This window comes from Platichthys flesus, chromosome 16 (genome assembly GCF_949316205.1).
Source record: "Platichthys flesus chromosome 16, fPlaFle2.1, whole genome shotgun sequence".
NCBI lineage: Eukaryota > Metazoa > Chordata > Actinopteri > Pleuronectiformes > Pleuronectidae > Platichthys > Platichthys flesus.
In genome coordinates, this window is record NC_084960.1 from 5,318,310 (window position 1) to 5,342,742 (window position 24,433).

Here is a 24,433-nt window from a genome sequence, read left to right on the forward strand (position 1 = left end):
AACAAAAAAGCCACCATGAATTAATGATCATAATTTACACTTATCAAATATCCCAATCAATGCATTTCCGGTTGGGTAATTGGTATTCAATACAAATTCATAAGAGATTATATATCTTTAATTTTCCAGTTCAATAGATGAATATTTAGTCCGCAGAAAACTTTGTGTGTGTCCAGTGTGTGTGATTTTATGTTGTTGTTTTGTGTAACCAGGAAAGACCATCTGGGAGTTGGTTAGTGAACAGTTCGAGGACCTGTTGGTCAGAATCCTGCTACTGGCCGCCTGCATCTCTTTTGTGAGTCTGTTCACTTGCTGCCCCAACGTGATGTTGTGTGTCTGTAATGTCCACTGAGCATAGTTTGTGAAAGGGTTCTTAGAAACTGATCTCCCGTGTTCCAGCAGCACGAGGAGAAAAGTTACACATTCGTTCCATTACGACTAAATCCAGCGAGTTGAAGCCATCGACTGAGAAGGTGGTGAGAAGCCATTTAGAAAGAGCTCCACCAATCAGAACCAAGGTTAATGTCTGACTCTGGGGACTAGTGGCTTCTCGAGAGGCAACACAGTGAACAAGTATCTCAGAGACAGATCTGGATGTTCATTGTGCTCATTGAAGAGACACATCGTCTTCCATGTCCTCTCGGCGATGACGCACACACTCAAGCCGACAAGCGCAGCGTGTACATCACCGAGTTATTAAATTACACTGGGACTCGTGTCCTCACTCTCACTTACACAAGGAATCCCTCTCCTCCACCCCCCCCCCCTCCCCCCTTCCCTGTGGCTCTCTCCAAAACTGTTTTGTGGAGAAGGGCTGGACACATTGTCTTAATCCTCCATCGCTGCCCTCTGGCCTCCCTGCACAGCTGTCACTATGGCCTTAGAAGGCCTGATGTCTCTGTGTGTGTGTGTGTGTACTTGTACTTCCTGAGAGTACTTGTACTTTGTCTTTGCGAGTGGGGACATATTGGGCGATTCTCACGTTTTCAAAGGTCTGTTTGAGGGTTCAGATTTGTTTTTAGGGTCAGAATTAGATTTAGGTTAGAGTAGTGATTAGGTTTAGGTTTTGGTTGAGATGATTGAGTTTAGAGAGAGGGACTGGGGAATGCACTATGCCAAAGAGTATCCTCACTGTGTGCGTGTGTGATAGACAGAGCAAAATAAAGACACTGACAAGTGAGTGGGTGAGTGTGTGTGTGTGTTTGTGTGCATGCATTTGTTTGTGCGTGGCAGGAGCTTTATTTTGAGAAGGTCTCAAGCCAGGACGAGAAACTGTATCCTTGGACAAAGGTCAGGGATGGAAGGAACGAGGGGACGGCTGCAGCAGCAGGAGAGAGTGAGGGACAGGGAGGCGGGTGAGGCGGGTGAGGAGGGGGTCAGGGATTGGGTTGCACAATGGCATTGTTTGCTGCAATGACAAACGAGAGCAATAGATTCACAGTCGCATATGGTTTCTAAAAGGGAGAGCACTAAATGCTGCAAACACACGCTCATCCTATTCATACACAGGAATGTCCTCTCACTGAGACGTGCTGACAGGCCCTGACTCTCACTCCTGAGATCGATTGTGTCTTTGAAGAGACGCAGGGTGAAGACAGAACCGAGGGCCCGAGCAATAGAGCCTATTTTCAGATAAGTGTGGGAGAAGATGGGAGATTAAAGAGCAGACAAACGGTCAATACACCAAAGATTATGACGTGGAGCTAAAGGCCGAACGCTACCGGAGGAGGACGTGAGCACTCCTGACCTCCGTCCCTCTCTCTCTCCCTCGCTCCCCGGTCCGCTGGCCTGAGACTAATCTGTGTCAATGTCAACACGGAGCCTTTCCGAAACAGATCCGCCATAGTAACACAGGACTCCTACTCACAGGGGGGGGGGGGGGACGACACGTGTAAGACTACAGGGTTCGAAACCCAGTCACGTTTCAAGGGAAGACTTCACACATATCGTCAGATACAGGGACAAAGTGAAATGTCATGTTATCTAGGGGTGGTTCATAATTCACAAGTAGCTCCACTTTGTTACTGGAGGAGGTAAAAAGATAAGAGTGACACCCTCAGCAACAAGTGCACAACAGACTTAAAGACACACAATAAAGATCCTAGATCCAACAACCTGATCCGGATCCGCACCAACATTTTATGGGATCTTCCCTGACCAACACCACATCCTTCTACCAAGTTTCATGGTAATCTGTGTAGTTCACTTGGTGCAATTGTGTGATCAGGTCAACAAATAACAACTTCATTTATTTCAAATATCATCTTATTCTACTTATTATCGTTTTTTATATTTCAGACTGTAATAAGCGTTCGCTATGTGACTTTCAAGAGGGAGGATTTGCTTATATTATTATAAATCATGTCCTCAGACTGTTGGAAACTGTAAATTCTGGTATTTGTAAGTGAAAACCTCTGTTGTCAAACTTTACAAAGATCACAAACCTAATCTGTCTTTCTGTCTTTATCTGTCTTAGGTGCTGGCTTGGTTCGAAGAAGGTGAGGAGACTGTCACTGCCTTCGTCGAGCCTTTCGTCATCCTCCTCATCCTCATTGCAAACGCTGTTGTCGGAGTGTGGCAGGTTAGTGAGCGGGCAATCTTGCCCAGACACACGCACACGGGTACAATGGCGATCACAAGGACACATACCTGCTCCTGAACTCTGTCTTTTACACACACCTAAATAGACTCTTAACTTAGCAACAGTCACGTCAATAAATCACAGACGCCGGCTCTGGTCCCAGTCCGCGTCCTTTACCGGGAGCTCACGCTCACTCCTATCAAAGCAGCGGCCGAATGGTCTGAGTTCAAGGGAAGCCAGAGTGAGAGGCCTGACGTCAGCGAGAGGTGAAAAGGTGAAAGGTTAAACCAACAGGGTAAATGGAAGGAAGAGGTGGGGGGGGGCGTGGGACCCAGCCGGCCTTGAGGCCTTTAGAACGCAGGCTGCTTTGTTACAGTCCGCACTGTGCACCCCCCAGTAACAATACAGAGGGACTATCAGGTTACCCCAGGCCTGGTGTGCGTGTGTATGTGTGATTGTTTGGTGGTGGTGGGGGGGGTGGGGGTCATATCAACCCTGCAGTAGTCATTTGGAAACTATGCACAAGGATTCACACATGGGGGGTATGGGGGAGAATGGGGGGGGGGGGGGGGGGGGGGGCTGCTGGCATAAGTCGGGCTTTACACTTTGAGGTGTTCGAGGACAGCCTTGGAAGAAGTCACCCACTGAACCCGACCCGAGTCTGTGATGGTTCCTCTGGTTGATGCTGCGCAGACACATGACCTCTCTCATGCAAACACACGAGGGGTCACCTGAAGATGTGTTCAACTCTTTCATGATAATTTAACATCCTGTTTTATTATGTTTTACAGTTTTTGTGTGTTTTCCCAAGTTTCTCTTTCTTTGATGCATGGTACCACAATGAGCTTATGTTTTGTTTTGTGTATGTGTGTGTGCGTGTTTTTTTGCAACAGGAGCGCAACGCAGAGAGTGCCATTGAGGCTCTGAAGGAGTACGAGCCCGAGATGGGGAAGGTTTACCGGTCGGACAGGAAGAGCGTGCAGAGAATCAAGGCCAGGGAGATTGTTCCCGGTGACGTGGTGGAGGTTTGCGGTAAGATTCTACGGTGTCACATTAGGGACATCTAGAGTAGAGCATCATCCAATTCTTCATGCTGTGCAACTTTGCCTTCAAATAAATGAGTACTTTTTGTTTTCAAAACGTCGACATGAAGCCTCTGGTCTGTGCACATTTATCAATCAATGATAAAGTCTTTAGAAGAGTGCACTTTGATTATACATTCAGATCTCACTGTTTTTCCTAATGCGGTGAAGAGGTCGAGCTTCTCAGCTTCTGAATCTCTGTGCGCTCATGTGCTTCGAGCCGAGTCACTGGTGTGCAGATATATGGGCGCTGTTTTCCTCTGCCGTGAACAAGGGCCCTTTTAAGGCAGTCGCAGAGAAAAGGGGGTGGAGGGGAACTGAAGAAAGTTTCTACGGGAGAAAAAAAAAAAACACACTCACATAAGCTTGAGTATAAATACACTTAATATTGACTCGCTCCTCTGTCTCACCCTCTCCCTCTGTTTGTTGTACACCTGTTCTTTTCATTTCATGATCTCCCCAAGGTCTCCCTCTCCCTCCGACTCTCACTGTGGTATCCGTTTTCAACAACAACACTATCCATCCAGAGGGCTAAAACCAGTCAATCAACTCTGCCCCCCCAGCCCCCCCCCCCCCCCCCCACACACACACACTCTCCCACCCACCCTCCATACCTCCATCCTTCTGTAATGCTGCAGTCAGACTCATATGAAGTATCCTGATCTATGCGATCCTGCACGAAGACAAAAAAGCTGCTTAACAAATCAGTCACAGAAAATAGAAACACTTAATCAAATCTGAATTTTGTGCATTTCTCTCTCTGTGTGTGTATGTGTGTGTGTGTGTGTGTATATTTAGTTGGTGACAAAGTGCCAGCCGACATTAGGATCGTCTCCATCAAATCCACGACCCTGCGTGTGGACCAGTCCATTCTTACCGGTGGGTGTGAAAAATGGTGCAAATGTAATATTTGATGTCTGCGTCCTTCCTTGGTCACAATCATCCAACCCCTGTGTGTCCTCTAGGTGAGTCCATCAGTGTGATCAAACACACTGATGCCGTACCAGACCCCCGAGCCGTCAACCAGGACAAGAAGAACATGCTGTTCTCTGTGAGTCTCTGTCCCCTGCATCACACTCTTCTTTCAATTTTTGACCTGATCATGTTGCTAAATGAAAACTTGGAGGATCAACATAATTGTTAAAGTTCATCATGAAGTAAAAACAACCCTCATGATGATCCATCCAATCCTCATGAATTATTAAGAAGGAACATCTTGGAACCATGAAGGTCTGATGGTCACAGATGGTGATGCTGAGGTATTTCAGACAAACCAACCCACTGATTGGTTCCTTCCCTCTTTAAACTCCGTCCAGGGCACCAATATCGCCTCTGGAAGGGCCACTGGTATCGCGGTGGCAACTGGCGTGTCCACTGAGATCGGTAAGATCCGTGACCAGATGGCTGCCACCGAGCAGGAGAAGACCCCTCTGCAGCAGAAAATGGACGAGTTTGGGGAGCAGCTCTCTAAGGTGGGTTATATTCACACTGTGAACACGTCGAAAAACCCAAACTCCCACTGAGAGCTCACACATCCATCCGACTCCCCTGTCCTCCAGGTCATCTCCCTCATTTGTGTGGCCGTTTGGATAATCAACATCGGCCATTTCAATGACCCCGTCCACGGAGGGTCCTGGTTCCGCGGCGCTATCTACTATTTCAAGATTGCCGTGGCACTGGCTGTGGCTGCCATTCCTGAAGGTAAATCATGAGGATTAACTGCCCAAGGAGATTATCATGTCCAAGATTCACATAGTGCAGCTTGTCTACATGACGCTGCAGCTTCCAAGGGCCTTAAAAACGAAATGAGGGCCTTTGGATTCCAGTTTGTTGATCTGCTTCGTTATTTTGTTTTGAAACAGGAGAAGAGAACAACTAAGTAAAGACACCTTTATTATATTTATCCATATATAAATTTGAAGGAGTGGCAGGTGTGGCATGGACAAACTGGTTTACCTAATTAAAACATTTCCAAAAACTAAGAAGCAGCATCTAATCCACGGTTGCTCTGTCAATCACTGTTGTACTTTGTTGTCTCCTGAAAGCCATCAACCACAACCCAGTATATGTATATTTATATATAAGTACATATCGTATGCTGTCCAGTACACATAACAGTATTAGGGTTGATCACATTATCTGTAACAAAACCAGTCTCAGATTGGATGTTGCTCCCACTCGACCCTGTCACACCACAGTCACCTGAAACCTGTGCCAATGGTCTATTGTTTCAAAACAACATCATCATCTGCAAACACCGGTGCCGCTTTAATGTCACTGAGTTTTTGCCAAGGATCTAAACACAGATCCGACTGTGGGCGTCCCCACTCCCACACAAATCCCTCTGGAGAACAAAGTAGTTTGGGTGCGCTCCAACCAATGTGTCCAGGACTGTGTTGGGACCAGCGCTATTGTCAGGCTGCCAAATGCCAGAGTCCCTAAAGTCCAGGTGGTCTCGACCAGGCTCGAGCGTTCTTTCTTTTCACCTGTTTGGATTTTTCTGAGAACACCCCCTTCACATTTTGCCCTACGCTTCATCCACGTGTCCGTCAGGCCTCCCCGCCGTCATCACCACCTGCCTGGCTCTGGGAACACGCCGCATGGCAAAGAAGAACGCCATCGTCAGGAGCCTGCCCTCGGTGGAGACCCTGGGTTGCACCTCAGTCATCTGCTCCGACAAGACTGGCACGCTCACCACCAACCAGATGTGTGTAACCAAGGTGGGTTCAGGTTCATGGGCGTATACTTAATCACTGATAACTGGAAACAGAGCAGAACTGAACTGTGTCATGTTTCCATGCAGATGTTCATCATTGACAAAGTGGAAGGTGACAGGATTTCCCTCGGTCAGTTTGACATCTCTGGCTCAAAGTACACACCTGAAGGAGAAGTGTAAGTGAAACACGTTAAACAATAACACAACCTTGAAGAACCAACTCTTGAAAACATGTTTTTGTCGTTTTCTAACAGCACAAAGAACGGTTCGTCTGTGAAGTGTGGGCAGTATGACGGACTGGTGGAGCTGGCCACCATCTGCGCTCTGTGCAACGATTCTTCTCTGGACTACAACGAGGTGTGCAGACAGGGATACTCAGTGGGTCGGACATTAATCCCAGCATGTAAAACCAGTTTAAAATGTCCTCACTCTAAATCTTTCTCTCCCGGCCCACAATGCAGTCCAAGGGTATTTATGAGAAAGTGGGCGAAGCCACCGAAACAGCCCTGAGTTGCTTGGTTGAGAAGATGAACGTGTTCAACACTGAAGTCCATAGCTTGACCAAGGTGGAGAGGGCCGACGCGTGCTGCCGCGTAAGTCCACAAAACACCCAACTTTTAGAGGACAAGTCTATTCAAAAAGAGATGATTATCAATAATTTAGTATGAGCAATGAATCAAATCGCTGGTTGCAGGTAAAAGGCTTCATTCATAGTTGCTTTTTGAACATTTTCATGCAGTTCACCAGCTTTTCCTTGATTTTCTTAAAAGGTGATCAAGCAGCTGATGAGGAAGGAGTTCACCCTGGAGTTCTCCAGAGACAGGAAGTCCATGTCAGTCTACTGCTCTCCCGCCAAGTCCGCCAAAGCCCCCGTGGGAAACAAGATGTTCGTCAAAGTGAGTGTGTGGATTCCAGATTTGGTGACTTCCAGGTAAAAACAAATCACAGCAAAACACAGGAGCTAAAATGCAAATGGTTGTCATCACTAGGGAGCTCCGGAGGGAGTCATCGATCGCTGCTCCTACGTCCGAGTGGGCACCACCCGCGTTCCCCTGACTGCGCCGGTCAAAGACAACATCCTGTCCATCATCAAGGAGTGGGGCACGGGGCGCGACACCCTCCGCTGCTTGGCACTTGCCACCTGCGACTCTCCTGTGAGGAAGGAAGACATGAAACTAGAGGATGCGACCAAGTTTGCCGACTACGAGGTGGGTGACGGAGGACAGATGAAGCAACATTAGGTTCATGAGGCTCTACAGGGATGAGGCATAAGACTCATAAATCTCAGAAACAATGTTTTATTGATTCTTTGCCTTCATTTGTTCTCCTCATTGTGAGTGGAACCAAAGGACACTCAACTTGTTTGCTTTCTTAATACACCCAGACTGATTTGACCTTCGTGGGCTGCGTGGGCATGCTCGACCCTCCTCGCAAGGAGGTCATGGGCTCCATCGAGCTGTGCAGGGCGGCTGGCATCCGTGTCATTATGATCACTGGTCAGTTTTATGCATGATACTCTGTGCTTCAAAATTGATTAACGCGTGAAGGAAAAACTGATTCCTAATCTGTTTCCACACCTCCGTAGGTGACAACAAGGGCACAGCGGTGGCCATCTGCCGTCGAATCGGCATCTTCACTGAGGACCAGGACGTCACCGGCAAGGCCTTCACCGGCCGTGAGTTTGATGACCTCACTCTGTCCGATCAGAAGAAGGCGGTTCGAGAGGCCTGCTGCTTCGCCAGAGTAGAACCGGCCCACAAGTCAAAGATCGTTGAGTTCCTGCAAAGCTTCGATGAGATCACTGCCATGGTGAGAAGAAAAACGGAGATGTCCTTGTGTTGAAAAAGGTGAATACTTTGTCTCTTCTCCGGCTAACGCTTCACTCCTCTCCTCCATGCTCCCTCTACCCTTCCCTCAGACTGGTGACGGAGTGAATGATGCCCCCGCTTTGAAAAAGGCGGAGATTGGCATCGCCATGGGCTCTGGCACTGCCGTTGCCAAGTCTGCCTCTGAGATGGTCCTGGCTGACGACAACTTCGCTTCCATCGTGTCTGCTGTTGAGGAGGGCCGAGCCATCTACAACAACATGAAGCAGTTCATCCGCTACCTCATCTCCTCCAACGTGGGCGAGGTCGTCTGGTGAGTGAAAGGATTCGACTTTTCCCGTCTTTGCACGAGACAAAAAGAGGAACTGAGTCAAAAGCTAAGCAAACACATTTTGGCCTCCGCTCCAGTATCTTCTTGACGGCCGCCCTGGGTCTGCCCGAGGCTCTGATCCCCGTCCAGCTGCTGTGGGTCAACCTCGTGACTGATGGCCTGCCCGCCACCGCCCTGGGCTTCAACCCCCCTGACCTGGACATCATGGGCAAAGCCCCCCGCTCCCCCAAGGAGCCCCTCATCTCAGGCTGGCTCTTCTTCAGATATATGGCCATTGGAGGTAAACTCTCTCTCCCTAACTCTCATTTCATTGGGTCTCATCCCCTGAAGCATGTGATGTTATATTTTATTATTAAAAACTGGACGTTTATTATCCTATTGATTGATTTGGTTTGATTATTACTGATGGTGCAGATATATCCCTCATCCTGAAGATTCCTTTAAAGCCTTTAGATTTCTGGCGGCTTTTAAGAGAACACATCCACAGTCCCATACAGGACTCTTTATTATCAAAAAGTCTCAAAACCATTATAAGTTTTAGATTTAAGACTTGATCATGTGTCATTCAGGTTACGTCGGAGCTGCGACCGTTGCAGCAGCTGTCTGGTGGTTCCTGTACTGCGATGAAGGCCCAATGGTCTCCTTCCACCAACTGGTGAGTATTTGACCCTGTGCATCTGTGGGACCATGTAAACACCAGGTTCTTATCTTCTGGGAGACGGGTCCAGACTTTGACGGATGCCCGCTTGTGTCTCTGTCCTCAGTCCCACTTCATGCAGTGCTGCGAGGACAACGAGGACTTTGACGGGATCCGCTGTGAAGTGTTTGAGTCTTCTCCGCCGATGACCATGGCTCTGTCCGTGCTGGTCACCATCGAGATGTGCAACGCCCTGAACAGGTCTGACAACACTCAAAGGGCATCGTGGGTTCTTCCATCTGAGCACTGTGAATGGAAAATATATGTTTACAGATGTTCTGTAAATGACCACATGCATGTAGGCAATAATTGTATTCAAGACCAAATTTTAAAGTACTCTTACTTTCATATTATATTCTACTTCTCTTTCATTACAGTTCAGGGGGTATTATTGTAATTTAAACTCTAAACATATTTGTCAGCTATTGATTCAACTGCTAAACAGTTTATAAAATCATTCTCAATGAACAAAATCAAATATTAAAAGACTGCTTACATCTTAGACCCTCTGTAATCATAACACTATCAGGGGCGTTCTGGATTGTTTGAGTTTAGTTTTTTGTGATATTTGAAGTACATTACATAATCACATTTACATACTTTTGAATAAATAATACTTTTCTTGCTGAATTTGACACAGTGGTATTTTACTGCAACGTCTTCCTTCAGCATTTACCAGATCTCCAGTTGAATCGTATTCTTCATGTGTATATTTTCATGCATTCACCTCAACACACATGCATTAACGTACCCCTCCGCCTCCCCAATCCTTCCTCCCTTCCTCCCCCCCCTCCCCCCAGCTTGTCTGAGAACCAGTCCCTGGTGCGCATGCCCCCCTGGAGCAACTGCTGGCTGGTGGGAGCCATGACCCTCTCCATGTCCCTTCACTTCATGATCATCTACGTCGACCCCCTGCCCGTGAGTCTGGCCTCCTGCGCCACATCCATCTCCCCCCTCCACTCTTTGCTCATACACAGATGGCCTCCAGGTCCCCCTGCACTCTGTTGATTCCAAATGATTAAATCAAGTTTTTAAGTTATAAAAAGTTATAAATCAAGACTTCAAGAATGAGGCAGTGAGGATCAGGGTTAAGTTGAGATCATTAGATCACCTACTGCTCTCTGGAGGACAATAAGTGTAAACACAACACATTTCAAAATGACTCCAAACACTGAAATTACTTTTTAAACAACATATATGCAAATTAAATCAGCAACTTGAGTGTCACTGAGTTTCATGAAAACACTTTTAAATGAACTGGATCCAGATTTTACTTTACATTGATACACTCATGTTTTCATTAAATCCATGTTTTCTCACAATGTTAAAGAAGGTGACAAAACCTTATCTGCTGCCTGATCCAGATCCACACCAAAACCTAAAGGGGTTCTTCTTCCCTAAACTACAACACAAGCCCATCCGGGAGTTTTTCTGAATAATGCTCTCGTCCACAGATGATCTTCAAGCTCACTCACTTGAACGTGGAGCAGTGGCTGATGGTGCTGAAGCTCTCCTTCCCGGTCATCCTCATCGACGAGCTCCTCAAGTTTGTGGCTCGCACATATCTGGAGGGTAAGCTGAGCGCACGAGAATATCCATTCAAACCAAAATGATTTCATGTTCATGACTTATGATGTATTTTTTTTACTGTTATAAGATATTTTATTAATTTATACCAGTATTCTGTGAGGTGGTGATGATGTGCACCAGAGCCTCTGGTTACTGGACTAGAAATTAATATTTAAAATGTCAACATGGCTTTATCCTCCTCCTCCTCCTCACCTCCCAATTTGATCTATTTAACCTCTCCTTCCTGTTTTCTTGTTCCTGCTACTTGACAACTTTCTCCCACCTTCTTATCCTTTAACCTCTTTAATATTCTTCTCCTTGGATGCTCTTGTCTCACTTTTCCCTCTCTGACAATCCAGCCTAAACCCGTTCCCCCCTCCTCCATACCCGTGTAACCACACCAGGTATTCCCCTGACACGAGCTAAAGGCTTCCTCACTCTGCATGTGCACGGCCTACGGGTCTCACGCTGGGGATTAAACATGTCTATGTCTTTCTGTCAGAGAAACGCTGTTGTCCGTCAAGTTTGTCTTTTCACCTTTTGTGTTTTATTTGACTTTGTAATCGTTCTCAACTAATCTTAGACTCTGTGTGTAGCCATGATTCGTTCTTCTGATGACCTTCACGAGCTTCCAGTGGAAATTCAATATTTGCTCTCAGTGTCGGGGGAAACTGTAGAGTTGGCTTTTATCATGGGAAGCTTAAAAATGCTTCTTTATCTTTTTTTGCTTTCAGTGGTTTGTAGAAAGAGGAAGGCCGGTCAGCACGTGCTTTGACTCCTGCTTTGACTTTGCATTTGCTGCAGACAAGCTACATATCTATTTTGCTAACACCGTAAAACATTGTATTATTTCTTGAAACAGACTTTGTGTGCTCGATTGCTTTTGTGATTATAAAAAACACATAGGCAGTCTTTCTAATATTTTAAAATCGTTATCATTGCTTGTCGAGACCTTGCTTCAAATGTTTGATATTTTCATAAAGAGTGGTAGAGATTTAAGTTTGCATACTTATGATCATTGGCTTCGCTGCTTATTATTACATGAACCACAACCAATCCCAACGCCAAACCTTATGAAAACACATTTAAATTCACTAGATCCAGATTTTTATTTGGATCTGAACCACATTGGACAGAATCACATCCGTCCCTGAATGTTTCCATTTTTTGCAAAACACCCAATCTCGCAATTTTAAAGAGTGAAGATTTGAAAATGTGAAGACCAGTGGTTGAATGTCAGTAAATCAATTTGTGTCTGTCAGATTTTTCCCTTTGTCCTTTTCTCCTTAAAAAAAAAGCCCATCATATCTTGGCACTCAGCAGTTGCCAGGCAACCAGTGGAGACAGAAACTTGCTTGTTCCAGTGAAGATATAAAAATAGTCCTGCACACAAACCCTGTTTAAAGAGCACAATTTACTTTCTACACTTTCGAAACCATACTGCTTAAACACAGTAGTGTGGAATAGTTCAGCTTACTGCAGAGATGCTACTGGTTGGATTTTGTTGTCCTTTTTGTTTGCGCTGACCACAGCTAACAAGCCTCCCGGCAGGCTTCCTATTTAACTCCTGAAAACAAAGCAAATTGGCGGACATGTCCAAAATGTACAACATATTTTGCAATTCACTTCTAACCAATGGAGCTTGGCCATTACCCCACAAATGACACGCCTTTGTTTTCTCCCCCAGGGAAAGTCTAGAGGGTGGAAGTTCATCAGAGAGTGTCTGAAGCAGAGCAAGAGAGAGAGATAGAACGAGAGCGAGAGAGAGAGAGAGAGAGAGAGAGCACAGAGACACAGAGGATGGAGAGAAAAGGCCGAGCGCTCCCACTGCCAGCGAGCCAGCCGACAGTCGCCTGATGTGATGAAAACATCGAGCGGCATATAATACAGCAGAAAAAACACATAAGCCACCTGAAAAATACACCAACAAAACAAGAAGCTGTGTATGTACTGAAATTAATATATAGGTTAAACTTATTAAAACTATTCTGTGTTGATTCTATTCTTAAAGAATAAAAGATATGTATTAAAGAAGGTGTCAAACTTGGATGTTTCCCTGTTCGGTTTGGACGGATGTAATTTGCTGTTGATTGTAATCTGATGACATTAATGGAAGTGTTAGAGGAATTATAATGTGGTGAACAACAGTGTGTGGACGTGCTGTGACTGAAAACCAGAGTCATCAGAGTTTAGAAGAATTCTGCCGCTGTGAGGCTCGAGCGTTCAACATCTGTGTGAAGAAAGCGTCTTTGTGTTCTACTTTGTTGCCAAGTGTTTTCTGCCCCGCTTCAACAAAAGCTCCTCTGTAGCTTGTTAATACACCGCTGAATATCTGTAAATATATTCATGTCGCCTGTTTTCTGACTGTTGTTGCAGTTTTTGCACTAAACTACATTATCTGTATATGAAGTTAACATTTTCTTTAATCCAAGCTTCAGGGTTTTTTTAAAAACCTTTTTCAGCCTGTGACTCCATGTATGAGTTTGTGAGGCTATATTAAAAGAAAAAAAAAATCAAGGGCATGTAAGATTGTATGAATAGATTAAATGGAAATTATTCAAATACGCTGTATAATCAATCCTAGTTTATTAAAATATCCATTTGAACAATTATGCATATTAGTCTTCCAATAATCCTGTTTCTAAATTAGATGACCCTGTGTGCAGTGGAGACCTGCCGTTAGTTTTCAGTATTAATAAAAAAAATGACAAAGTTAACATTCACATTTCTTATTTGATTTTTACATAATTTCTCATTCTCAGTTTGAAGACTAAATGACAAAATGATGTGGCTGTACTACAGAACTGAAACATAAAACAATACTAAGCTTAAAAGACAACAAACTCATAGATAATTAAAAAAAAATCATATCTGAAATGCAGTTAACTTAGATGAGTATATTTTGAATTTATTATTTAATATATGTGATTGTAGAGGTCCTCCTCGTCTCTCTACAAGCTCCAAGGAAAAAAAAAAATTGTTTGCATGTGAAAATAATTGTGTTGTTTGCATATAAGTAAGTTCAGTGTTGAACTGTTGAGTGTTTAGCTGAAGTCAGTTTTATAAACAGAGAATATTTACATGTGTTTTAGTACAGTAAGAAACATGTGGGGGGGGGGGGGGGGGATAAATGAACAGCGTCACTGCAGAATTCATCACAGATCACTTTGGTCACTAAGCAACAGTTTGAGTCACCGGCACAAAACCATTGTGTCTGAAACAAAAAAGAAACATCATGTCTCTGTTCAGGAGAATCTCCAGCAGCTGGGAGGACTCCACTCTACCACACTGTCTGTTTCATGTGGTTAGTGGAACATTATTGGTCACTGTGGAGATACTTCATCTTGGTCCGTGGTCTTTGGTCTTTGGTTCCAGTGTGTCTTTCAGAACAACTCACGAGGCGTCTGCAGGCGAGGAGCCGGCTTCACTGACGCCCTCCTCCAGGATTTCCCTGACTTGTTCCAGACTCTCCGCCTGTCGAATCACCTCAAGCTTCACCTGAAGGAATAGACAGGGGGGAGTAGGACATTTGGTCATTAACGCGGAGAAGCTCCACAAATTTCAGAAAAAAATGACTACTTTTGTTAAGTAAAATACCACAGAACCATTACACAACTTTTTTACTGCAGGTGCCCGAGCCGATGAAGGACTCTGATCCCCACTGTTCCTACCTGCAGCGACTGGGAGAGCTGGACAAAGTCCCTCTGCACAGTCTGGATGGTGTCGACCTGTGAGCGCAGGCTGATCGCTTGACTTCTCAGCTCCAGACACTGTTTGTGCAGCGCCGCCTGACACAGAGATCAAACAGAAATAAAATCCTATTAGTGCTATTAAAAAGACATTCGAGCTTGAACCATTTATACTATTTAACAATTAAGAGTGAAATTAGAGTGTCTCATTAAATCATTAGGTGTTAAGCTTTCATTATCTACATATTAAAGTACAAATTATAGGACTCCTAATTATAGGATAATATTCACTGAGGCACATAGACAGCTTCAGCACTTGGATTTACTTTATCTTTGCCGAGAGCCTTGTTGGTGCTCTGCACATGAGAGAGCGCCACCCGTAGGGCGTCCAGTTCATTGCGGCAGGCCGCCAGTTCAGCCTGCAGCTGGTCCCTCTGAGCCTGAATCCTCTCTGTCTCTGTCTTCAGACTGGACAGCTGCACTGCACACACACAATCACACACAGGTCTGCATCAAGTTAGGGAATCAATCACCGCTGCATCATTACACGCCAGGTAAATCTGAATGAAATAAAACAATCCCAAGAATTATACATAATTCAATTCACTAATAATAAAGCAGGAGATGTTCACTCACCTTCTAAAAGCTCTGATGACAGAAGATGCAGGTGGCGGCAGAGAGGGCGTGAGAAAAAGCAGAATAAAACATGTGTCACAGTGGAAACAGAGAACTGCTTAAATAAGGATGTGGTGATCCACAGACCGTTCTCCTCTGTCCGAGTGTCCAGCTGCTCCCTCAAGTTCACAATCTCAATGCGAAGACGCTCCTCACAGTGCGCCCCCTGCAGGCGAGTTCCACAGTGAACACACATGAGTAGGAGACACATGAAGAAACTGTCGGCTATAAAACCATGACATCAAATTAAAGAAACCAAAATCAATTCCAAATCAGGTAATTGGCAACTTGATTACTTGATTATAAAGGAAAATTACAATAATGATTTTTTTAGAAAATCAATAGTAAGTGAAGTTTTCTTTTCTGCAGATATACAGTGAAAGTAAAAACCAGTAAACCGGTGATGGTACCTGTAGTGTTGCTTGGAGTGAAGGGTCTGGCACCTCATCCTCAACCTCGTCTCCTTTCAGTCTGGACAGCTCGTTGCACATCTTCCTCTGAGAAAAAGACAACTCCGCCTGCAGGAGAGAGAACGCTCCTTTCACCACCTGCTCCATGGGAACCGGGTGATCAAAATGATGTCACTCACCAGCCGGCTCTGGACCGCATTCTGTGACTGGCTAAAAGATTTCTGCAAATCCAGGAGGAGGGCCTCGGAAGTCTGCACCTGAGACTGGAGCATTGTCACCTGGACAAAAACACATGTGTATGAGCCTTTGCGTGTCATTTGCATTTTGCTGTCATGAGATCTTGACACTACAGTTAAAGTTATAGTGTCTGTGTGTGTTTGTGTTCACTATGCTTGGAGCTTTTTTTTCACCCCACCTGTTTGTGTGTGTGGTTGGTCTGCATGTCCAGTTCTCTCTCCAGCTCCTCCTTCTCCGCCTCCAGCCGGCTCACCTCCCCTCGCAGCTCTGAAACCTGCCAAACACACCACACCCTCTTCACACATGAAGGACTCAAGGCTGAAAGCTTGACCCAATTTTGGAGAGACAACTATGAAACTTCTTGATGTTAAAGCACATGTGAGGAGTCAAATATCAAGAATGTTCTTCCTTCAAAGACAAACTTCAGCAGCTTGAAACTATATTCCTGAAATGAGTGATTGTGTCAGTATACCTGAGCATTGAGTGCATCCCAGTCGCTGTGTGTGACCAGGCGGTGTCCAGCAGGCGGCAGGTAAATGGCCTCGGGCACCAAAGTTCCTGTGGACACCAGTGAGTCTGTGTCTTCCTGAGCGTGGAGTTTCCTGGGCAGGGAGGGCGTGTCCAAGGAGAAGGAGGACAACGAGTCTGAGTCGCAGTGCCGCAGTGAAAAGTAACCCTCTGCCGTAAGCTGAGCCCCTTCACTGTCCGCCGAGGCTTCAAGCTCTGCCGGCTGGCCGCGTGTCCTCTCTATCGATGCCATCGCCTCAGCCTCTGTCATCCTGCCGGTGTTCGATGTCGAGGATTCGTTACTGGAGACCTCAGAGTCCATCCTGCCTCTCCTTCCACCCATCTAACAGGGGGAGAAACACAAAAATTGGTGGGAGTGAGACCTGGAACACAAGGTAATAAAGTGAAGGAAAGTAGAACACTGACCATGCTCTGTCCACTGGTTCTCCTCCACTCCACAGGCTGAGACTGGAGAACCGCTATCCTTGCCTCATACTGTGCTGCTGTCTCTGCAAATACAACAGGAAGATGATGACACCATTCATCACAAAGTGTAAGAATCTATGGAGGAGAAGTGTTGGATTGACACACATTAACTCCAAATTCAAATAATCAAGCTACGGTTTCTCTATCGTTTCTTTTATCAGACTGTGTCCACAAAACACAAACACACTCTGACCTCTGAGAGCCTCCTGCAGCGACTGGATCTCTTGATCACATTGTTTCTGCAGCTCTGCCAGTTCCTCCTGTTTGCTCAGCTCGCAGATCGTCGCCACTCCCTGCCAGTGTTCGGCCTGAGCTCGGCACTCGGCTAGCTGGGCCTGCAGGCTCACCTCTGGGAGAATGACAAACATATTCTTATGTTATTACGTTATGTATTCTGGCCTTCTTTTAGCTTTGTGATACAACAAAGCACGTTTGTGTCAGCGTGGTCTGACTTTGGCAGAGAAGTACTTTACAAACTGTTACAAAGGTCAGCCTGAAAGATAATAATCTGCTTTTCAACCCAAAGAAACAATGGATGACAGCCCCTGATCACGTTCTTACTCTCCATGAAGAAGGTGTCAGGGCACAGAACGATTTAGTGTCAAATATTTTGTATGTCACATCGTTTATTTCTTAACATATATGACACTAATATTTTCCTTGCAGGTCGTATTGCCATACACACACCCTACATGTAATGTGTATATTTGTAAATGCACTGTATATATGAAAAAGTAATTAGCTCAACTTTAACAATTAAAAGTGTGCATTTTGTTTATAGTCACATATTTTGTATATCATCAAATATTACACAAATATTTGACTTGAGGATGGCATGTACACCTGTAGATGTATAGTTTGTATAAAAAACTTTATTTGCAGTATTTCTACTTCAACATAAGGCTGTGAACACTTTATCCACTGCTGTTGAAAAATACAATATATACAATTTGATAAGTGTAAAGTATCAAATGCGACATATTCTACTTATGATCACATATTTTGTGTATTGTCACATGTATAAAACAGTTGAAATTAGCTCAAACTTTAACAACCAAGACAGTACTGCTTTATTGCAGTATCTGTACTTTATCATAAGTACAGTGTATACTTTATCCAGCACTGTTTTCACATACAACTTGCACAATGTGTACAGTACAGTTCAGTAACGCAGTGAACTTGTGATATTTGTATTTGAAGAAATCAAACTGAACTCTCGCGATAAGATCAATATCTTGTCAATATGAAAAGTCTCTCTGAGGAGGATTACATGGGTTTAAGTGGTTAGCTAGCGGCTAGCAGCGCCCGTTCATCTCAATGGTAAACGAAGCTAACAGGTGGTTTGGTCCACGGGGCCTCAACAGAAGGAAAGTTAATGTTTAATGGAAGTTCAGCTCAGTTAAACCCCGGTTAACGTGGCCGTGTTTATTACCTGAGTCCCCGGTGTTCATCGTCCCCTCTGACAGCTCCTCCATTCAGCCACCGACAGGTCAGACACAGACGAACCGACGGTCCCCCGCAGCTGCCCCGGACATGTCGATGGTTTCTGGACGAACTGCGGGACTTTCGCGTGGAAATGGTCCAAACTGTGTCCGCTCCAGGAAACTACTTTCCCCGGTGTGAGCTGCGGAAACACGTCAACCTCCTTCCTGTTCCCTGACGCCTCTCTCCCTCTGTCCTCCTCTGTCCTCCTCTGGTCCTCCCTCAGTCCTCCCCTGTCCTCCTCTGGTCCTCCCTTGTCCCTCTGTCCTCTGCAGTCAGAGAGAACGTGTTCGTTTCTTCACTTTCCTGCTTGTTAATAAACTAAGAGAAGGAGTTCACACGTTTGTTTACTGAAGCGCTAACACCCACATGTCCTCCACCCAGTTTAACCAGTAGCTGCTGACCCCTGGAGGCCACCCAGCCCCAGTTTGAGCCACATTCAAGGCTACAAAATAAAACACTTTGTTATTGGAATGTTTTATTCATGACACTTTTGTAAATTTGAACATTTGTCACATTGTTATAGAATGTTCATAATACACATATGGCGTCCATTGTCACATTGCTGTTCTGTTGTTACAAGTGTATCTTATTTATTATGACTTTTTGTCATGTTTTGTTCATAGTCTGTACTTTGAATGTTACGTATTCTAATTATCATCACATATTTTATAAATTGTCACCTATGTATTGTGACGTTATGTTCATAGTCACCTAATTCAACTATCATTGTTTGTGCCAGTTTTTTACTTAACAAAATAATGCACTTGACAATATCTTCATCCTCCTTTTTCAGACCCATACCCCAAAAAAAGCCTTATCACTTACTATATTGAACATACTTTTCTTTATTAATCAGTTGTATTTAAAAACAGTCACAAGTACAAAGGAAAGTACAAGGAAAGTACAAAAAGCGGAAGTAGTCACTGAAACAGTTTGATCTCAGTCTCACAATCTTGATTTGCTTCATTTGCAGGCGTTGTGTGGATAACTGAATATTCTTCATATTATAACACAGAAGTTCATGATGTAAATTTGTGCGTTGATACCAAAACTGTATTTCCTGGTACGAGTCATGAAGCAGACAAAATACTGTATAAAATGCTGGTGAAAGTCTTGGAAAAACGGCAACACATACAAAGTGACCGACGTGAACCAGTGCTATATGTAATTTAAGCAAAATACAGTTTCTCTGATAAAGTAATATCATAAATAGTTTGCATTTCTTTAAATATCTTAAAGTGGTGTGAGCCTGAATTCCTTTGAGGGAAGCAGTCACAGTGGACGTGTTTATAAATGCCCACAACAAACATGTTATCTGGAACTAGAGTTCACTGTTTTGAGAGTGAACCCTGCTTATCTGCACGTAGTGTCGTTTACAGAGGTAACATCAAGTTGTTTTTACAGAACTCAAAGAACCAGAGTTTGTACCAAGTGCTTTTGACTGTAATTTACATCTGCACAATTAAAAAAAATAGCCAGTTGGTGTGAGATGTTAGAAACATGTTAGACGCGGGCCGCTGTGGCGAAGCCGAGTCTGTGTGCATCACAACGGTTTCTATGCATCCATGTCCTGGTCGCTGACACTTTGGCGAAGGTATTCTTCGTAGAGAAGTTTCTAGAGGAAAGGAATAATCAATTAACAACGTAACTCAACACAGCCCATGTATATCCAGAAACATTTCTGTGTCAGTCACTTTCAAGGTACCTTTTTGTTCTTGACCACCTCCTGAACATACTCCAGCTTTTCCTGCAGCTGCCTTTTCTGTTTGCCTGACATAGTTGGTCGAGTTCTGCAAAGAATCGAAGGGAAACACATCAAAGACCAGGGATTTGGATCAGGTTGGGGATTTGCAGAAATACAGTAGATGCAGAGGTTGGAAAAGTAAAGGCTTTGTTTTTTGTTTGCGCCAAGTCCACAGGGAGCCATTATCACATGCAGCTGCACAACTAAAAAAGTTTTCAGAGTGAAAGGACTGTTTCTACATCCTTATGAAAACTAAACTGAGAGGATCTTTTGATTTCACAAAGGGAACTGAAAGTATCACCCTTGCAGAAGAGTGCAGTAAAATGAAGTAGGGAAAATAAGTAGGTAATAAGTAGGTAAATGGATTCTGTGTTATTTCAGGACAAAGGCTGGGATGGTGCTGAGATCCGACTCTCCTACCTGAAGGAGTAGCGTGCAACGATGAGCAGGAGGAAGGAGAGAATGATCAGTCCAGCACAGCTGTACAGCTGCTGCTCCATGGAGAGGGACTCAAACATTTTCACTATGGGATTCTGTGGATTACAAGAGCAGCTACAATTACACCTGATGACTTTAAATACTCTTAGTGAATGTATTTCTAGTTTGAATGGACACTCACCAGGTAGAGTGAGAGCGCCTCTGTGCCCTCCTGGCCCAGAGCCACATCCAGCAGCTCCTTGGACAGAATGCCCAGCACCAGTAGAACCATCAGAGCCATTGGGACGCTGAAGCCCAGCAGAGTGAGGAAGCAGCTCTTACAGCGCGCTCGTCGGTTCTCTACAGCGGTCTGCCTGTGAGAGCAGAAGGTCAAAGTTATTCTCTGGGAACAGGGCTGGTGCTACAGTTTGTGTATCATAGACTATATAAAGATGGAACGACGGGTCTCCACTTCCTCCCACTATCCAAATAAAGCCAAAATAGTCTTGATATGAACACTGACATCTTGCTGTCGATGAACACACTAACATGGAGGAGGCGGGGTTAATGACCAATTCTGCAGCCAGCCAGCAGAGGGCAACAGAGATGTCTTGGCTTCACGTTTGGCGAGCTATCGTGTCGTCCACCTTAATATTCAGTCTATGGTGTGTACTACAGTGTATCCATACTTCTATGAGATGATATTAGGTTTGTGTAACGTAAAGCCTTTGTGTGTGTTACCTGTCGTTATTGAGCGTGTCAGTGACGGCCTCACTGATGAGCTCACAGTCCTTCTCCAGAGAGTTGAGGGCGTTCTGGACCGTATGGTTGATCGTTTTCTCGATGGCGCGACACACTTCCTCAATCTGGTTCACACAGCGACTTGGCTAAGAAGAGGAAAAACAAAGAAATTCTATGTCAGCCCGTACTACTCACTAATTTGAATGACACTGGATGCAAAGAGTAAATAAAGAGAGCTGGTGTACAAGCTTAAAAAAACGGACAAACGTGTAAAACTCACTGACAGTGCAGCTCTTACCTTGTTAGGATTGGGGATATAGATGGTGGGCATGTCAAAGCCACATTTGTTGAGTCCTGGTCGTTTGCAGAGCTCCTGGACAATCTGCATCATTACTCTCTGAGAAAACGAGAAATAAGTCAGAAGGAGAGAGGGAGGATGTCACTTCCACTACTGAGTTTGAGACTTTATTCTATTGTGTAAAAGTGAGCATGCATGACTTCTACTGATCACTTAGAGAAGGTCCTGATGGTGACTTAATAGTTCTTATATTGAGCTGTTGCTGTGCATACCTGTCTGTCCGACTCTCCTCCAGCCTCGTCTGCTTTGCTCAGGTAAAAATGCAGGCGGTCGCCGTGTTTCTCATTCAGACACTCCACGATGTTGAGTGTGCGCTTGCACAGAGCCTGACCCATGGGGTCAAAGAAGACCAGAATCAGGTCACAGAGATCACCTGAGAGGGACAGTGGGAAGGACCATTATTTAACAGAGTAGGTAGACTATTAGGAAGTTAATCATTACTGCTCAGGGGGGATTTTTGGTCAATTTTCTATGCTACGCTTAAGTATATTTTGACCCAATTTATAATCATATCACAGTTTTAAACAGAGAAAACGTGATTCCAGTGAAAGATGATAACAAAACTTAAGCTCTCACAGGAAGACATTAAAAATAATACAAAAGTATTATACAGTTTATTAAATTTAGATCCAACACAAAGCCTTGATAACTGCAGTACAATAGCAGCCAAGTTCCATTAGTTTCAACCCACCCAGCCACAGGAGAACATCGTCCACATCGAAGGGATACTTCATATCACCGTCCACCAAACCTGGCGAATCCACAAAGGTCACCAGGCTGAACCGTTTCTGTCGCGACGTGCAGATCTCTGTGCTCAGGTACTCTGAAACCCCTAGATATCAAAAATGAGATCAGAAAATATCAGTAATTAGCAAGTAAGCCATTCTGCTTTGACAAGTTTACAGCATGCATTCAACTTTGAGTGACACGTCAATCATCAAAGTGCATCGTTAAACAATACTGTTTGTCTCAGGGTGGGCTCAGGGGGCATCCTCCACAGGCTACACACAAACTAGTCGGAATAAATACTAAACATGGACAAAGTACAACATATATAAAATCTCTGGGCAACATGGACCCTGGTGAGCTTGGCAGCAGCTGAAAATCTCACCTTTGAACTCTTGCAGTGGCTTGAAGTGTGGATATAGGTGAAGGGTGGCATTTCCCTAAAGAGAAAAGAAAGATCGGTCTCACTGAGCTGAAATCTCATTTAGTTTTTGTGTAATAAACTGATATAATAAGAAGTTACTAAAACAGAAAGTGATTGACAGTGGAACTTAATATTTAATTTCACTAGAGCAACTATGCATCTACTTCGAAGACATAGGCTCCTGCTGCACTCACTGTGAGAGATTCTCTCTTCCGTCCACTCGTGATAAAGCTGAAGCCTTGAGTCTCAATAGCCACTCCAGTGCGCTGGATGTGCTCCTCCACATACCTGACAAGGAAGGACAAAGTCATACATAGGTCGTTTTCAAATTCGGGGGGGAAATGGCCAGAAAATTGGGAGGGGATAACTTCCAGAGTTTCCCCTTCAAATAAGAAGAAAACAGCAGGAGATCATCTGGGTCAGACACATTCACTACAAGAGGAAAATGGCCCCTGGGTAGTTCATGCAGGAGGCACATGAACAGGTGCATGATAAGCAGGGATGTAGATTTTACAGATTTAGACTCAGTACAACCGTTATATCGTTTGATCATGATCATTAATGTGTGCCGTTTGTCTTTCTATAGACACATTTCTTTTATTGAGTTTTCAAAAACACATAACAAGTGACACATGGAAACAAAATAGAGTAACAGTGAAGTTGTCTGGAGATACTAGACAACTTCATTTGCACTTTAATTAATCAGTCAATTTGTCAATGTTGTGCGTCATACTCATAAAAACGTTTGATTAGTTTACTCCGAGTGCTTTAGAAACACAGAAGAGAATATGTCCATGATGAAGTTGACGACTATTCACCAGTTGATGAAGGAGCTCTTCCCAGCAGAGTGGTTTCCCATCAGCATCACAGTGATCTTCTTCCTGGGAGCCAGCAGCTTCAGACCAACAGATTCTGCCACCTTGATCAAGCCTGAACAACACAGAGAACACGATTAGGACTGAAACTGCTTTAAGCTTTTTGTGATCACTCCCATTATGACCGGATGACTCAAAGCTAACTTTCATTCATTTTATTGGAACACATACATCTTCTAAACTACCAAGAAAAACTAGTCTAAAACAAAACTCCAAGAGCTCCATTGCAAAATGTCTGCAACCGGGGTCATCGTTAACTAAAAGCGGCCACATCAGTGGATGAGGTAACTACAGCACGTCAGCCAAGTCACACAATCCCTAGTGCTCCCTAGCTAGCTAACAGTTAGCTCCCTGCTGCCTAGCTGTACACACTAACTTAGCTGAATACCACAGAGTTAGCTCTGCTAGCTTAGGGAACCTAATCAGACGTGTCGCTCTGGACCCGGGAGGTTAACAGGTCGAATCCCAGCCCGCTCACCGCTGTCGGGATCCGCGTACAGTTGATGACAATCCCTCAAGATGCGCTCGTCGCAGGACACGGCGCCGGCCAGCGCCTCCGCGTTGGCGGCACTTCGGTTCTTCACCCGTCCGGACATTGTTACGCGGTGCTGGAGTTTACAGTTTCCCGGGGAGGTGTCCTAGCGTGGAGACGAGGTCGCTGCGAACAAAGCCGGTGTGTCTGGTTTGAATCGCCCCGGTGCGTTGAGACACGGGATCGAGACGCAGCGCGGCCACGTCGTCAGCTTCAACGGCTTTCTGTCTCTGACGCACGGGCTTGTGGGTAATGTAGTTTCAGCCGTGCAATTATAGTCATGAACACACACACGTGTCTCTCTATTGTTGTGGGATCTCTCATT

General features: G+C 44.7%; 3 protein-coding genes across 5 annotated transcripts; 1 reads left to right on the forward strand and 2 right to left on the reverse strand.

Moving 5' to 3' along the window:
* Positions 1–212: 212 nt before the first annotated feature.
* atp2a1 (ATPase sarcoplasmic/endoplasmic reticulum Ca2+ transporting 1) lies at positions 213–13,160 on the forward strand (the record flags this gene model as incomplete). 2 transcript variants are annotated; one of them, XM_062407266.1, is given in 23 exon segments in its annotated part: positions 213–295; positions 2,477–2,581; positions 3,475–3,613; positions 4,462–4,542; positions 4,629–4,714; positions 4,980–5,135; positions 5,223–5,364; positions 6,217–6,383; positions 6,467–6,555; positions 6,634–6,736; positions 6,841–6,972; positions 7,150–7,275; positions 7,369–7,587; positions 7,764–7,875; positions 7,965–8,188; positions 8,298–8,518; positions 8,614–8,816; positions 9,106–9,191; positions 9,301–9,434; positions 10,034–10,151; positions 10,688–10,805; positions 11,162–11,206; positions 12,490–13,160. In XM_062407266.1, coding segments are annotated over 22 exon segments (2,849 nt in total), but the record flags the coding sequence as incomplete, so codon positions are not given.
* A 206-nt stretch (positions 13,161–13,366) lies between these two features.
* rabep2 (rabaptin, RAB GTPase binding effector protein 2) lies at positions 13,367–18,532 on the reverse strand. 2 transcript variants are annotated; one of them, XM_062407268.1, is made up of 12 exons: positions 18,239–18,530; positions 17,000–17,155; positions 16,747–16,829; positions 16,286–16,663; positions 15,992–16,087; positions 15,756–15,854; positions 15,577–15,684; positions 15,254–15,332; positions 15,128–15,139; positions 14,818–14,972; positions 14,474–14,590; positions 13,367–14,300 (listed from the first exon to the last, which is right to left on the reverse strand). In XM_062407268.1, exons 1-12 carry the CDS (start codon positions 18,279–18,281, stop codon positions 14,196–14,198), a joined length of 1,431 nt encoding a protein of 476 aa, XP_062263252.1. In that variant the 5' UTR covers positions 18,282–18,530; the 3' UTR covers positions 13,367–14,195. The 2 variants fall into 2 exon arrangements, with proteins under 2 accessions (XP_062263252.1, XP_062263251.1); XM_062407267.1 differs by having other exon boundaries at positions 15,128–15,332; positions 18,239–18,532.
* A 584-nt stretch (positions 18,533–19,116) lies between these two features.
* si:ch211-11k18.4 (uncharacterized) lies at positions 19,117–24,346 on the reverse strand. The gene is made up of 12 exons (XM_062407269.1): positions 24,055–24,346; positions 23,520–23,631; positions 22,896–22,989; positions 22,663–22,717; positions 22,243–22,383; positions 21,764–21,924; positions 21,492–21,590; positions 21,194–21,339; positions 20,655–20,826; positions 20,456–20,568; positions 19,997–20,081; positions 19,117–19,906 (listed from the first exon to the last, which is right to left on the reverse strand). Exons 1-12 carry the CDS (start codon positions 24,170–24,172, stop codon positions 19,847–19,849), a joined length of 1,356 nt encoding a protein of 451 aa, XP_062263253.1. The 5' UTR covers positions 24,173–24,346; the 3' UTR covers positions 19,117–19,846.
* Between the last annotated feature and the right edge of the window lie 87 nt (positions 24,347–24,433).